At 39.4% G+C, this 12,141-nt stretch overlaps 1 protein-coding gene across 3 annotated transcripts in view; it reads right to left on the reverse strand.

Annotated features, from left to right (window-relative positions):
• The window catches only part of EDAR (ectodysplasin A receptor), a 71,823-nt gene that overhangs the window by 6,542 nt on the left and 53,140 nt on the right, over window positions 1-12,141 (reverse strand). For 2 of the 3 annotated variants that reach the window (XM_008635850.2, XM_017737131.1), the window contains exons 5-7: window positions 10,929-11,014; window positions 1,249-1,335; window positions 3-131 (exon numbers count right to left, since the gene is read on the reverse strand). In XM_008635850.2, the coding sequence (XP_008634072.1) occupies window positions 3-131; window positions 1,249-1,335; window positions 10,929-11,014 (302 nt within the window). The remainder of the gene's footprint in view (window positions 1-2; window positions 132-1,248; window positions 1,336-10,928; window positions 11,015-12,141) is intronic. The other variant, XM_008635852.2, reaches the window with a different exon arrangement.

Raw genomic sequence — 12,141 nt, forward strand, 5'->3', positions numbered from 1 at the left:
ACCGTGAGCAGATGGTTTTGTTTTTACAATGTAAAACATGATAATGAGGACAATGGCGATGGCCATTATGAAGATGGTAGACATGGCAATTATAAGAGCTGTAGCCAGATGTCCTTGTCCTGAAAGATCTGCTGGAATAAAAAAAAAAATAAAGGAGCAACTCTTAGGATCAGAGAATAGTTAACAGTTTGCAGTCTGCTCTACACATAGTTTGCATAATCTTTTAGTTGATCTGAGTCTTGGTTACTTGTTAAGCATTGAAAAACTTAGTGTTGCATCTCAAAGGCAAGTTAATTAAAATTTTTTCAAAATTTTGATATATATGCATAAACCATTCATTAAAAATGTTTGATGGTATGATCCATCAGATACAAAGATGCAGGAAGTTGTATTTTAATATGGGAAGCTTTACATAAGCAAGAGTAGAAGTTTTGTAGCACTGCATTCTGGGAATCAGCATTGACAAGACAAAACCCAGTAAATATACAAAGAGAGTAAGAGCTAAAATGACTGTTGATAACTGTGGCTGCCTCAAAAGCTCTAAGTTAAAAGGGGGACACTGCACACACAGAATAATGGATGTTTTTCTAACAGATACTTAAAAAGCAGCATGACTAGAAGGTGGATTTAAAATAAACTATATGAAAAGATATTCAGAAAGAAAACTTAGATGCAAAAGGCTAGAATTGAAAAGCCATGAAAGGATGCAGAAAATCACAGATATGCTGAAAGGCATGAAAACTTCAATTTTTCTGAAAACATGATCCCAACAGTCGTGTTTTCAGACAGTACCAAGACCAGCATTGTCAGTACCTCATTAATTGCACCTTTCCCGTTTTGTCTTCTCAGGTTCAAAAATTTTAAAAGCCTCCTAATCATGCTGGAGAGCTGCTTATGTTAGCTCAATAAGAGACTGACCATATTTGTGCATGAAGTTGTTTTCACCATTCTAAGCTAAGCTTTGCTGAGACAGAGTGCTATTTCTGTAGAGCTACAAATAATGAGCTAAATTTATTGCTGGCATCACTGAGTACGGCTCAAATACTTTTTATGTTCAGCTGACTGAAACAGCAGTGTTGATTAACTGAGGAACAAAAATGAGTTCTGAATTATTTCTAATAGCAGTTTTAGAAATCTGGAAATGGTGACAATGGAAAGTGCAACAGATACTTTCAGTTTGGTTGCACTTTGTTGATGCCCTTTTCAAAACAAGGAGCTGCTAAATGAACCCTGTGAGTGCATTCTTACCTTTGTGAGCATGCTGGTAAGGCGAGAAAGTGCTTGTGCCAGAGGTACTTGGGAAAATGGCTGAAATGCCAGAGTTAGCGCCTGCACCTGGAATATAAACAGAAACACCATAAAATTCCATGGTTACTTTGTCCAGTCAAAGGGATAGGTTGGCTCAAGGAAAGAGAGCCTCTACTTGTCTTGGTTGTATTCCCATTTATTAGCAAAGGACCCATGAACTGCTCGCTCTTTGAAATGTCACTAATCCCAAAAGGTGCTCCTGGTACACTGGAAGTAGGGTTACAGACCATGTTTTTGCATACTGTCCAGAAGGAGTGGAGTCAAACTCCTGAACAGATATGAACTCAGAAGAAAAAGCCAACTGCTACACATAGATTCCCATGTTATGGATCTGTCCTGGGTAACCGAAGGTTTTCCAGGATCCAGTTGACAACTCAAACTGCTTACAACCCACTCTTCAGTATTTGCAACTGCAGACTGAGACTTAGCTGGTAGATTCATCAAACTAGTGCTTCTCACAAGCATCCTTCACTAGCAGCATCACTGTGAAACTGGGATGGTATGCACACCCTCATGACACCACAGGAAAACATAGGGACAAATAATGGTGTTGATTGCTTTTCTGTTCCATGGAGCTGTACTGTCATAAAAGGGAATATTAGCATTTCCTGTAATGTAACTGGGCAGTATGTTTCTTATGATTTCCTGTTAGTCCAAATCTATATTCTGGGGAGAAGGAAAATTCACTGAAACAGTAAATGAAGAAGTTATAGGAAAACTTCATCCTTTCAGAGGGGTGAGATTGTCCAGTAGGGGTTTCCAGTTCTAAATTCTACAGTCAAGGTTAATCTTTCAGTTAGTGTCATGCACCAAGTTTTCAAAGCATTAAACCAATTCATAAAATAACATATTTTGACAATAGCAATACCACGTATTATTTGGAATAAAGCTGTTGATGGGAATGCTTTTATATAGGAGGGTGTTTGCATAGTATTCCAAAACAGAACAAAAATATTAGGGTTGGGAATAAATGTTATCTTCATCCTCAAATGAATTTAATGCCATTGGTAAGCATGTAATGCAAACAGCTTCTATCAACAGACACGGAAAAACATTTTCTGTCTTGGAGGAGGTATGAAATTCCTCCTGCTTTGTATTAGCTGTCTGTGGAAAAAGTCCAGTGATAATTAAATTCAGCAGAGCTAAAGGCAAAAAGCTGTCCCAGTCATCTGGTAAGGTGTGCACAGCACATGGCTCCACAAGGTGGTTGGGCAAGTAGAGTAGGTGAGAGCTCACTGTGCCATTCTTTTGACCAAGTAAATATTCAAAGAAATCAAATCACCAGGTAAACATGACAAGAAATCAAGTGGTCTGGAATGGTTCTGTGGTGAAGAACAAAGCAATATGCACATTCTCCAAATGAAGAGAAATGTTTTTTAAAAAAGAAAAAAAGTACTGTCTAAAATAAAACCTGTCAGCATCTTGCAAATGAGAAATGTACATTTAAAGAGGTTACAAAGTATGAGTTGCAGATGTCTCCTAAAGAAATTTTCTTTAACAATCACAAAACCTCTTTCAAACATCATTCATTTGAAGGAAATGGATTAACTCATTATAATTGGTATGTTTTCAAACTGAATAAGGATTTCCATAAGGTTTTAAATATAGTAATTTATTAGTTCAGATGCTTTTTGTATTTTGCAAATGAAGGCTAGATTACATAAGTCTTGCATCTGGTCCTTTCTCTGTGACAGATTTCCTTCTAAGAAGAATTAGTTATGAGCTCCAGAAACTTCAATGCAGTAGTAGGCTCTCTAGGGATCAGTAAATGAAGCTGTCATCTGCAGGTAGTGGACATTAAAGACAGGTACAGAATAAAAATGTGTAAAATTTTCAGCAATTCTTCCTGAAACTGAAGTGAATTATCCTTGGTCACGACCTCTGTGTTTACACATTGTGGCTGGACAACAGAGGAAATTTAGCAAATGGCCAGTGGTGTAGCCTGATGCTTTCCTTCATGTTCATGCACAGCCACCAGGCTTACGCCTATTCTTGCAGCCCCCCTGGCAAATCCAATTGCAGCCAATTGGAATTCTGCGCGCTCCTTGCAAGCTGCAACAAGTCAACAATAGCTTCTCTGACACTGCCTCTCAGTGCACACAGGCAAGCTGTGCTGCTTTGTCTGCCTGGAGTTTAGCTAACAAGCTTCAGCTCATCTCCTCTGCAAGTGAGTTTTAGGAAACTCGCCTCTGTTTTCCATCACTTGAAGCATGAAGTCATTGAAGTATTTCTGCCTAATAATCTTTCAGTTGGTTGGTATTGTTAACCTCGTGTTTTTCGCCCATCTGTGAAAGGAAGTAGAGCCTTTCCAAGTGGGAAGTCAGGCAGCAGGAAGTAGCACAGGAAGGATAAGGAGGAAAGTCACCACTCCTCATTCAGCATCATTGCCACACTTCACCCAGCTCTACACCAGGGCAGGGCGCATTGCCCACACCATGCACACGTGTGAACACCCCCCCCCCCCTCTTCTGTGCACACCAGTGAGAGCCTCCAGCCCCAGAGCCTGTGTGCAGAGTGTGCTTTGCACAGGAACGGAGCCACCTCCTTTGTTCTGTAGTGCTGGCATGGCAAAATCAAGGCTGGTGCTAGAATGTGGTGGCCTTTTACATATGCCTGGGTGGGAGTTAGTCATTACACATATTTTAAGTCTGCTGTCAAATTTAATAATTTGGCATATCCATTATGAGCCAAGATTTTTCTTTAGATGTGGCTTAGAAGAAAGTGCCAATTCATGCACCTGCACTACAAGAGGAACCAAACTGCCAGCTTCTGTGGAATTTCAGTTTATACCACTTTTGTATGAGCAAAAAGAAACAACTCATAGCTGCTGCTTTTTCCCAGTCAGCACCAAACCGTGACTGCAATGCCAGTTGTTCCTGTGCACATCCAGTTTTGCATCCCAATCACATTATTAATTCTGCTTCCAATATAGATGGCACATCATCTAAAAAGACTTAGATATAGCTCAGGCAGAGACATCCTAAGGTGTTATAGCACAACATATGGAAACAACTCTATTTTTTAAACAAAGACCGATGGCTATAAAATAGCTGTGCAAAAGAGTGGTTTATATTCTTAGACACCTGTATGTAATACTGTAGGAATGTGATAAAGAAATTAGGAAAGAAGTTTATCACTGGTGGTTGGTAAATTTTTGCATTTTAAACGGTTTTTTGCAAGAAAACTGTGATTTAGTTGTAACTTTCTTGGAGTCTAAATAGAGTTTCAATAAAAAACTGCTCCATACTTGTTGTTTAAAAGAACAATTGAATCTGTATTCACATTTGAATGTTTGGGGATTTTAACTCAAAAGATAGCTTTAACTTAAATTGCCATCCAGATGCCTTTTGTCCTTTCAGGAAACAAATGCTGGGCAATGAAATACTTTTTTCTTGTTTCAATGAAGCTTTCTGCTTTATGTAACAGACTATTACAGTTGTTCTTGTATCTTGAAACAGAACTTACAATAAGAAGTGACGAACAAAACTACCAGATTTGTGAGAGGAGCAGGGGGAGAGCACAAGGAAAGGAGGTTTTACCACCATGCCCCCTTGCAAGTGTTTGTGAGTGAATAAAATCTGGTGCAGTAGGAGACCATATGTGCCCCTGACATATGTTGCTGTGGGTATCAACTTACTGGTCCATTCAAAGGACTGCTGCTCACAGACAGCAAGAGATTTTTTTTGAGTCTATTTAATACTTAATAACATGTTATAAAAATCTCCAAAATGTGTGCACAACAGACTATCAGAGTGATCATAAAATAAGACGCATTTTAAAAAATTGTTGTCTATATATTAATCTCTTTCTTGTTCTTGAGTGCAGCTTGCTTTCTCCTGATGCATCCCTCCTCTCCCAGACATAGTCCAGCTATGAATGGCACAGACAAGCTGCAAGTGCCATCATTGAGACTCTTTTATGGGCTGAAGTAGGATAAAGCACACATGCAAATAAGTAACTATCAGCCTGAAATATGAGATGAAAAATAGATTATACTGAGTTGAAATTCAATAAAAATAGGCAGCTGATGGCTGACAAAGTTAAAATTGGATTTTAACTAAACCTAGTTACAAATAAAGACCTAGATATGTAGAAAGCAGAGGTCAGAACTTTTAAATAATGTAAATCTGTATTCAGGTACTTACATGAAATATTTGCCTTCAAACTTAAGGAAACAACACTTCAAATGGAATGCCTGTGCTCTTGCAAAGTCATGGAAGCTAAAGCAGCTGTCAAAGCCAGCCTTTTTTCTGAGGTGCCTACATATGACTTCAGTAACCAAACATAAACCAACTCTGAAAATATGGCAAATCACTGATAACAGAACATATCCTAGGCAATGGAGGATTGCCTGAGTGACCTTTATTTTATGGAATATTATAAGTTACTCTGATATTTTCTGGAGCCACAGATAGATACTTCAGTTAGTGTAGGTAGTTATTACACCAGGAAGAGCATGAAGTAAATTAATTTCTGAGAATTAAACTTTTAAAAATGAGGGAAGTTCCCCCAGACTTTTGTTTTCAATCTGGTCAATCTCTCTGTAAGTAACCACATCACATAAAAGGAAGTATTTTCTTGCTGCTGTGCTCTCTGTAATTCTATAACTATTTTATTTCTCTCTCCTTTTATTTTGCCAGGGCAGGGAAGTGATGATGCTTATAGGCCACATGGCCTTAGTATGACAATTTATTTGCGTCTGTTGAAGCTTTGTGTAGGACTCACTGGGAGCTGTAATTATTGCACAGCACTGGAAAGTCATAGACAAGAACTCCATGAACTAAGCCTCTGTCCAGGAATTCAGTGTGATCACCACTTTCTCTTGCAACATGAAGGAGATAATTGCTATTTAAACTTTGCTATCATGACTTCAGAGTATCGTAAGGAAGAGAACAGACCTGCCTTGAGCCAGTCTCTCATTTCCCTGGTGTCCTGGTGGCCAGACTGTTGGTACAAGGCTGCAGCTCTGCAGGTTTTTCAGCTCCTGAGCTTGGTCAGAGCAATCCTGCAGAGACCTGCAGTGTCTCCCACGGGCGGGTGGTGCTCCCTGTGGCAGATGCAGCTCCAGCACCAGTGAAAACATCAAAGCCATTGGAGTGGTTTTACTGGGAAGAATTGCACCGGGACCACATACCCTCCTGAGGGATACCTGAGCTCAGCTTTCCCAGCAGCTGAAGACAGCAAAGCCCACATTTTCTTCTCAGATCCCTCCCCATCAAGGCTGATGGCTGAAGCTGGCCAATTTTATCCTAAGGTTAGGTTCCTTTCCTAATATGGACAAATCCTTAGGGGATGAGAATCAGGCCGTACCACCAGTGAATAATAAAGCACGACCTTCAACATTTCTCCAAGTACACATGTGAAGAGGAAATGGGTGTTCAGAGATCAAACAACTCAAAAAAAAGAAAAAAAGTTTGTTAGTTCCAGATAACAAGCCTATTCGTTTGTAGGCATAATTTGAAACAGAAGGGGAAAAAAAGTCCTGATGTTGTTTGTATTACAAAAGGACAAAACTGGAAAGGAATAGAAATTAGTGATATTACAAAGAATGGAGAGTTAAAGTAAAAATCTCTGAAAGAACTATTTTAACTAATACAGTGGTTTTGGCATTAGGCTTGTGTTAAGCCCTTCAACTGAGGAGGCTGAGCTCTGAGTCTTCAGTATGGGTATGGATGTGCCCCCCTGATTACAGCTCGTCACACGAAGCCATCGTCAGTCAATTTTTCCATCTCATCTGTTTAATTCTTTTTGAAGGTCTAATGATACAATAATAAAAATCCTCTTTCTATTTCTAGATGTCATTTGCTCTCTGGTATTTAAAAAGTAGCCTGACCACATATGTTTTCTTTTATTGATATTATTCTTCTTTTTGTTTTTTAATTTTCCCAAGCTATCATTGGTAGGTGTGAGACGTAAAAACTTACACAAGTTGGTTATTGTATCTGGTTTTATATATAAAACCAGCAAAAAATATGAAATAAAATAAAATAATGAAGTAAAATAATGAAGTATTTTATGCCCATACACACTTATGAATATATACAGTAGATTAACAAGAAAACCCTCAATCAGTTGCTGAAGTTCTCTAGACCAATATACTGTGAGTGGAAAAGGATTTGCATATTTGATGTAACTGTGTAAATTCAACTTCAGAGTAAGTGTTCCTGAAGCTATTGTAGGGGGGTTGATTTTGTTTTTCTCCAACATTTTTGAACCGGAGGAGCAAATATCAAAGTTTGAAGAGAAAGAGAGAGTTAATATACATAAACTAATTGAGAGTTTCAGCTGCTAAAAGACAAAATCTCTTCCAGCAGTAACTGTACCTCTCTGCCAGAGAAACTCCATATATGGCTAAATCTTCTGTCTTTTGCATATACTTTTACAATGGATAAAAGAAAAAGAACGAAAACACCCGACATAGTCAGAGGCCTGAAGTGACTCCAGTTCCAGAGGTGTTGACAGAAAACCCAGCACCATTAATTGTGGGAAGCCACATCTTAGAGTGATTTGGTGTTCATTACCTTAATGCTTTGATTTACATGGAAAACCTGCCTCCCCTCCCGTTTGCAGTGCTGTTATTTATCACAGAGGTATCATATCCCCATTTAGTGTCAGCAAGGGGCATTGATGGCTCATGAGTGCCTCAAGCACAGCAGAAGTTCTCAGCCTTTGGCATTTCTCATCATGCTCCTCTGTGCTCAGCAGGGAGGCTCCTGCACAGGAGACTCGAGGGAGCTGCGTGCTGAGAGGCCAGAAATCTTAGACAGCTGTTTCACAGTGCACAAGGTAGGACAAACTTCAGTCTTTATGGTGAAGTTTACCTTTTTCACAGTAAGCAAAAGCTTTCCTGCTACACAGCACACATTGTTATGCTCATGTATGCACAGCCCTTTCCCTGTGAGTCCCACTGCCTACAAGCTGCCACTGAAGCCTGTTAATCCTCCCAGGCTGCAGAACTGTTGCTCCCATCCTTCAGACCAGTGAGATTTTCAACACCATAAACTGGTGACATGTTTGGCTCAATTAAACCTCCGACCTCTGTGAAGCATCTCCCTTTCCTCCCCCTCTTTTCCATGCTATTTTGTGCTATTTATGTCTCAAGTCCTTTGAGAGGGAAAAATATCCCAACAAGGTGACACAGGCCCATCAAGAAATTTCTTTCTCACTTCAAGTCCTTTTTACTCTAATATTTCCAGATGCCTGGGCATGGGGTGTTCATCTTGTGTCCTTGGCCATTCAAGTTTTATTGACTGCATATGAGCTGAAAAATATTTTCTTACCCTTTGATCAAACCCAAATACTTTTCTGCCAGATAAAACGTGTCATCAGACAAATTCCCTGAGCAAGTTTCCATGCAGGGGCACATACCCCTGGACTTGACCATCTGTAACACGTAGTCCAGGCACTTCCCCAGCAAGGAATGTTTCCAGCTAACGAGAGCACCACTGTTCTCCCATCCTGCCTCAGCCCTAATGAAGGCCTGAAACAGGATTTATCTGGCCTCACTTTTCTGTCTAGAGTTATAAACCCAGAGCTTGTCATCCCGAGCTTCCTATTTTTAAGTAATTTGCCATTCTCATTTCCTTGTTACGTGCTGGATCACCTTTCTTCAGTGGTGTGATGTACGCAGGAGAGTTTGAAAAACAGGAGCACTGGGGGAGAGGCAACACTGCAGTGTAGGGTTTAGGCTCCTGAATGCTGTTCATTGCTATTCTGAAGTCTCAACAAAGGAACAGAAGATTCCTGGGGCCATTTGGAGTTTTCATACTGGGATCTCCATCCAGTTAATAAGCCAGTTAATAAGCAGAAGTTGTTCTACACAAAGGAACCATTCCTACCAAAATGCTGGTATTATCCTTCATGTGACAGAAACTGCATCCTCATGTTAAGGTTATGTGCCTGGAGAGCATCACTTAGATGAGCTTGGAATTTGCAAACCTCGAAAAATTCCACAGTTATGCAACACTGACATATCACCTCGTCTTTGCTCTGACTGGTATAATCTGACAACAGTGAAATGTGTGAAAAAGATGATCTGCTAATACCAGATTTTACACTGCCTTCCACAGCAACAGGGAGCTTTTCAAGGGGCTCGTGCAGCAAGGCTGATTTTCCATCTGGAGTACAAATTAATGCCTATGAATTGGGGCACTGCCATTCCAAATGGGGTGCAGATATTTAGATATCCTAAACCAAATTACCTGAGCTTAGTGGTTTGAGGGACTTGGATTTTAAGACATTTTCTAGCTTTTTGAACACTTGTAATCAAATAGTTGGTTTCATGGACTTGATAAAAATGGAAATATTTAGTCTTTCTAGGACTAATGTTTTCTTTTATCTTAGTACCCAGTCAATTTGTTGGTTTATACACTTGCCTAAATTCCTCACAAAGATAATGTATATTTATTCTTGTGTTTATCAAGCTAAAAATTGCATGTAGTTAATCATTTGTGCTGATCATACTTTCCTTACAGAAACAAATTACCTATTGTATCTGCCAGATATCCTACAAAAGACAAAGATTTATTTTCTTTTAGTTGAGTTATAGTCATAAGATCTGGTGGCTTCTTCCAAAATCAGTAAGTTATAACATGTCTGACACTACTAAAAACCCATTTCAGCATGTATTTGAGACAGACCATCAGAGCTGAGCAAGGGATTAATTTCCAGCTATGGGTTAGCAGCATGCATGGCTCTATTCCCACCAGTGGGGCAGCCAGGTGCATCTGCATCCTCCTACCTTATCCCCTCATCTCCACCATGACTCTCTGTCCTGGGTGTGGCTGGGGTACGGCTAATGTTATTAGTAGCAGTTACTATGGGGCTAAGGTTTGGATTTGTGACCAAACTGGTGTTGATAATTCTTTCATTACTGCTGAGCAGTGCTTACACAGCACCTTTTTTTTTCCCCCTTTTCTTTTTCTCACTTTCTTTGCCCCCTAAAGAAGAAAGCAGTTTTCTGTGGGGTTGCCTCTGCAGGACAGTGCTGGTGCGAGCTGTCCCTCCTCCCCATGGCATGAGGATGGATAAACCATTGCATGTGCATGGTATGCGAAGGAACAGGTACCTCTAGGGCATCACACACACATCGATACATAATTTTTTCAATTAGCAAACTACAGACTCTTTTGTCAATGAAATACACAGAATTAATTGTCTTATCAGCGCTGACCACCATACATCAATGTCAACCCTCTAATCACTTTGCCAAAGCACATGAAAAGGTGTGATGCACCTTTTACTCCTACAAATTACAAATCTACAAATTGTCCCATGTTTTCCTCACAGGTGAAGTGAAAGTCAATTAAAAAAAATACACAGACATGGCATTTCCTGGACCTACTGGTTAAGTTACCCTAATAAGTCCTGCATGGGATATCTTAACAGATGAAAACTGGAGAACAAATGAGCAATAGTAGATCCTAAAATCAAAGATTTTTCCTCAAATGATAAGCATTCCCTCCCTTTGTTGGCAAGGCTAGTTGGAAGCAGAAATTGCTCAACTGGAGCTGGGTTTATTGCTTGAACATAATTATCATCACTGAAAGAATTCACATTGAGCGTCCAGATGATTTTAAGTCAAAACCAGATGAAATGCATAGAAATGTCAGAACACTTACATTCCTTGGTGTTGGGAGGCGCCAGCAAGCACGAGTAGCAAACCATCCCATAGATGTTCCGAGGTCTGTTTTCCAGCATGTAGTAACTGCAATGAAAGGCAAGATGAGGCAAAACAGTGCAAATTCATATGATATGACTGAACATGGCTCAGCAGCAACCAATTATATGGAGATAAAATCATTTTAAAAAACTTTTATAAGCAATTTGAGGCAAAGATTAGTCTTTCTTTTTTTTTCTTTTTCAAATTGCCTGAATAGGGACTGTGTTTCTCTTCTTCCTTTCCTCCTAAAATGTAATTAATCAAACATCTAGACATGACAAGAAGTGGTAACACTGCCTAAAACAACATTAGTCTCCCTGCTGAGTTCAAGCTGCAGTTTACAGCATGCCCTGAAATAAGATTTTTCAAAATAAGAGAATGCTGTTTTTTGAAGCAGTAATCTTTCAAGCAAGACCACCAGTTGGATACAGCTGGCTAATTTTATTCACAAACACCATAAGAATAATCTCTATCATTTTAGAACCAAATCTGAGCCAGATCATAATAAAAAATACAGGAAAGCACCACCCTTACAGGGCAAGGCAGATTAGGTTTCACAGATTTGGTTTGTTTTTTTAATTTCCTGGCTGTATTGTTTATAAATTAGTCCTTGATAGTGGAATTACAGTGTGAAGGAAGGGTTTTCATAATTTGAACTTCTGGGCTGCTAATAGTGTTGAAATAAGGTAATTGACTACTCAAGAGCTGGATCCACATGCACCCTAATGAGTAATTATATCAGAATCATACACGTGTTGATGTAACATCATACTGTTGATGTTACGGATATGTCTTTACAAATCACTTGTAAATCACTACATATTTTAATGAAGAGATTAATAAATTCATAACCCATTCTGTGTAGACAGGAACTCAACACTACGAACATTTTATGCAACTGGGGATCTGTTTTCTCTGCTCTTATGTACCTGTCAGTGCATGTGCAGTATGGGCTCTTTTCTGGAAAATGTATGCATTGTTAGGAAGTCGCTGCTGAAACAGTCCATCAAAATCAGTTGGCATATTAACGAATGGCAAATAAGGGATATAGGTCCAGCAAATAGAGTACACAGAGATGCAAGGAGGAGACAAGGCCTGGAGGAAACTCAGAGAGCAGGGGAGCTACACAGCGTTCCTCATTTCTTTCTTACTGGTTTTAAAAGATTCATCCT

The sequence above is a fragment of the Corvus brachyrhynchos genome, unplaced genomic scaffold (assembly GCF_000691975.1).
Source record: "Corvus brachyrhynchos isolate BGI_N302 unplaced genomic scaffold, ASM69197v1 scaffold83, whole genome shotgun sequence".
Taxonomy (NCBI): domain Eukaryota; kingdom Metazoa; phylum Chordata; class Aves; order Passeriformes; family Corvidae; genus Corvus; species Corvus brachyrhynchos.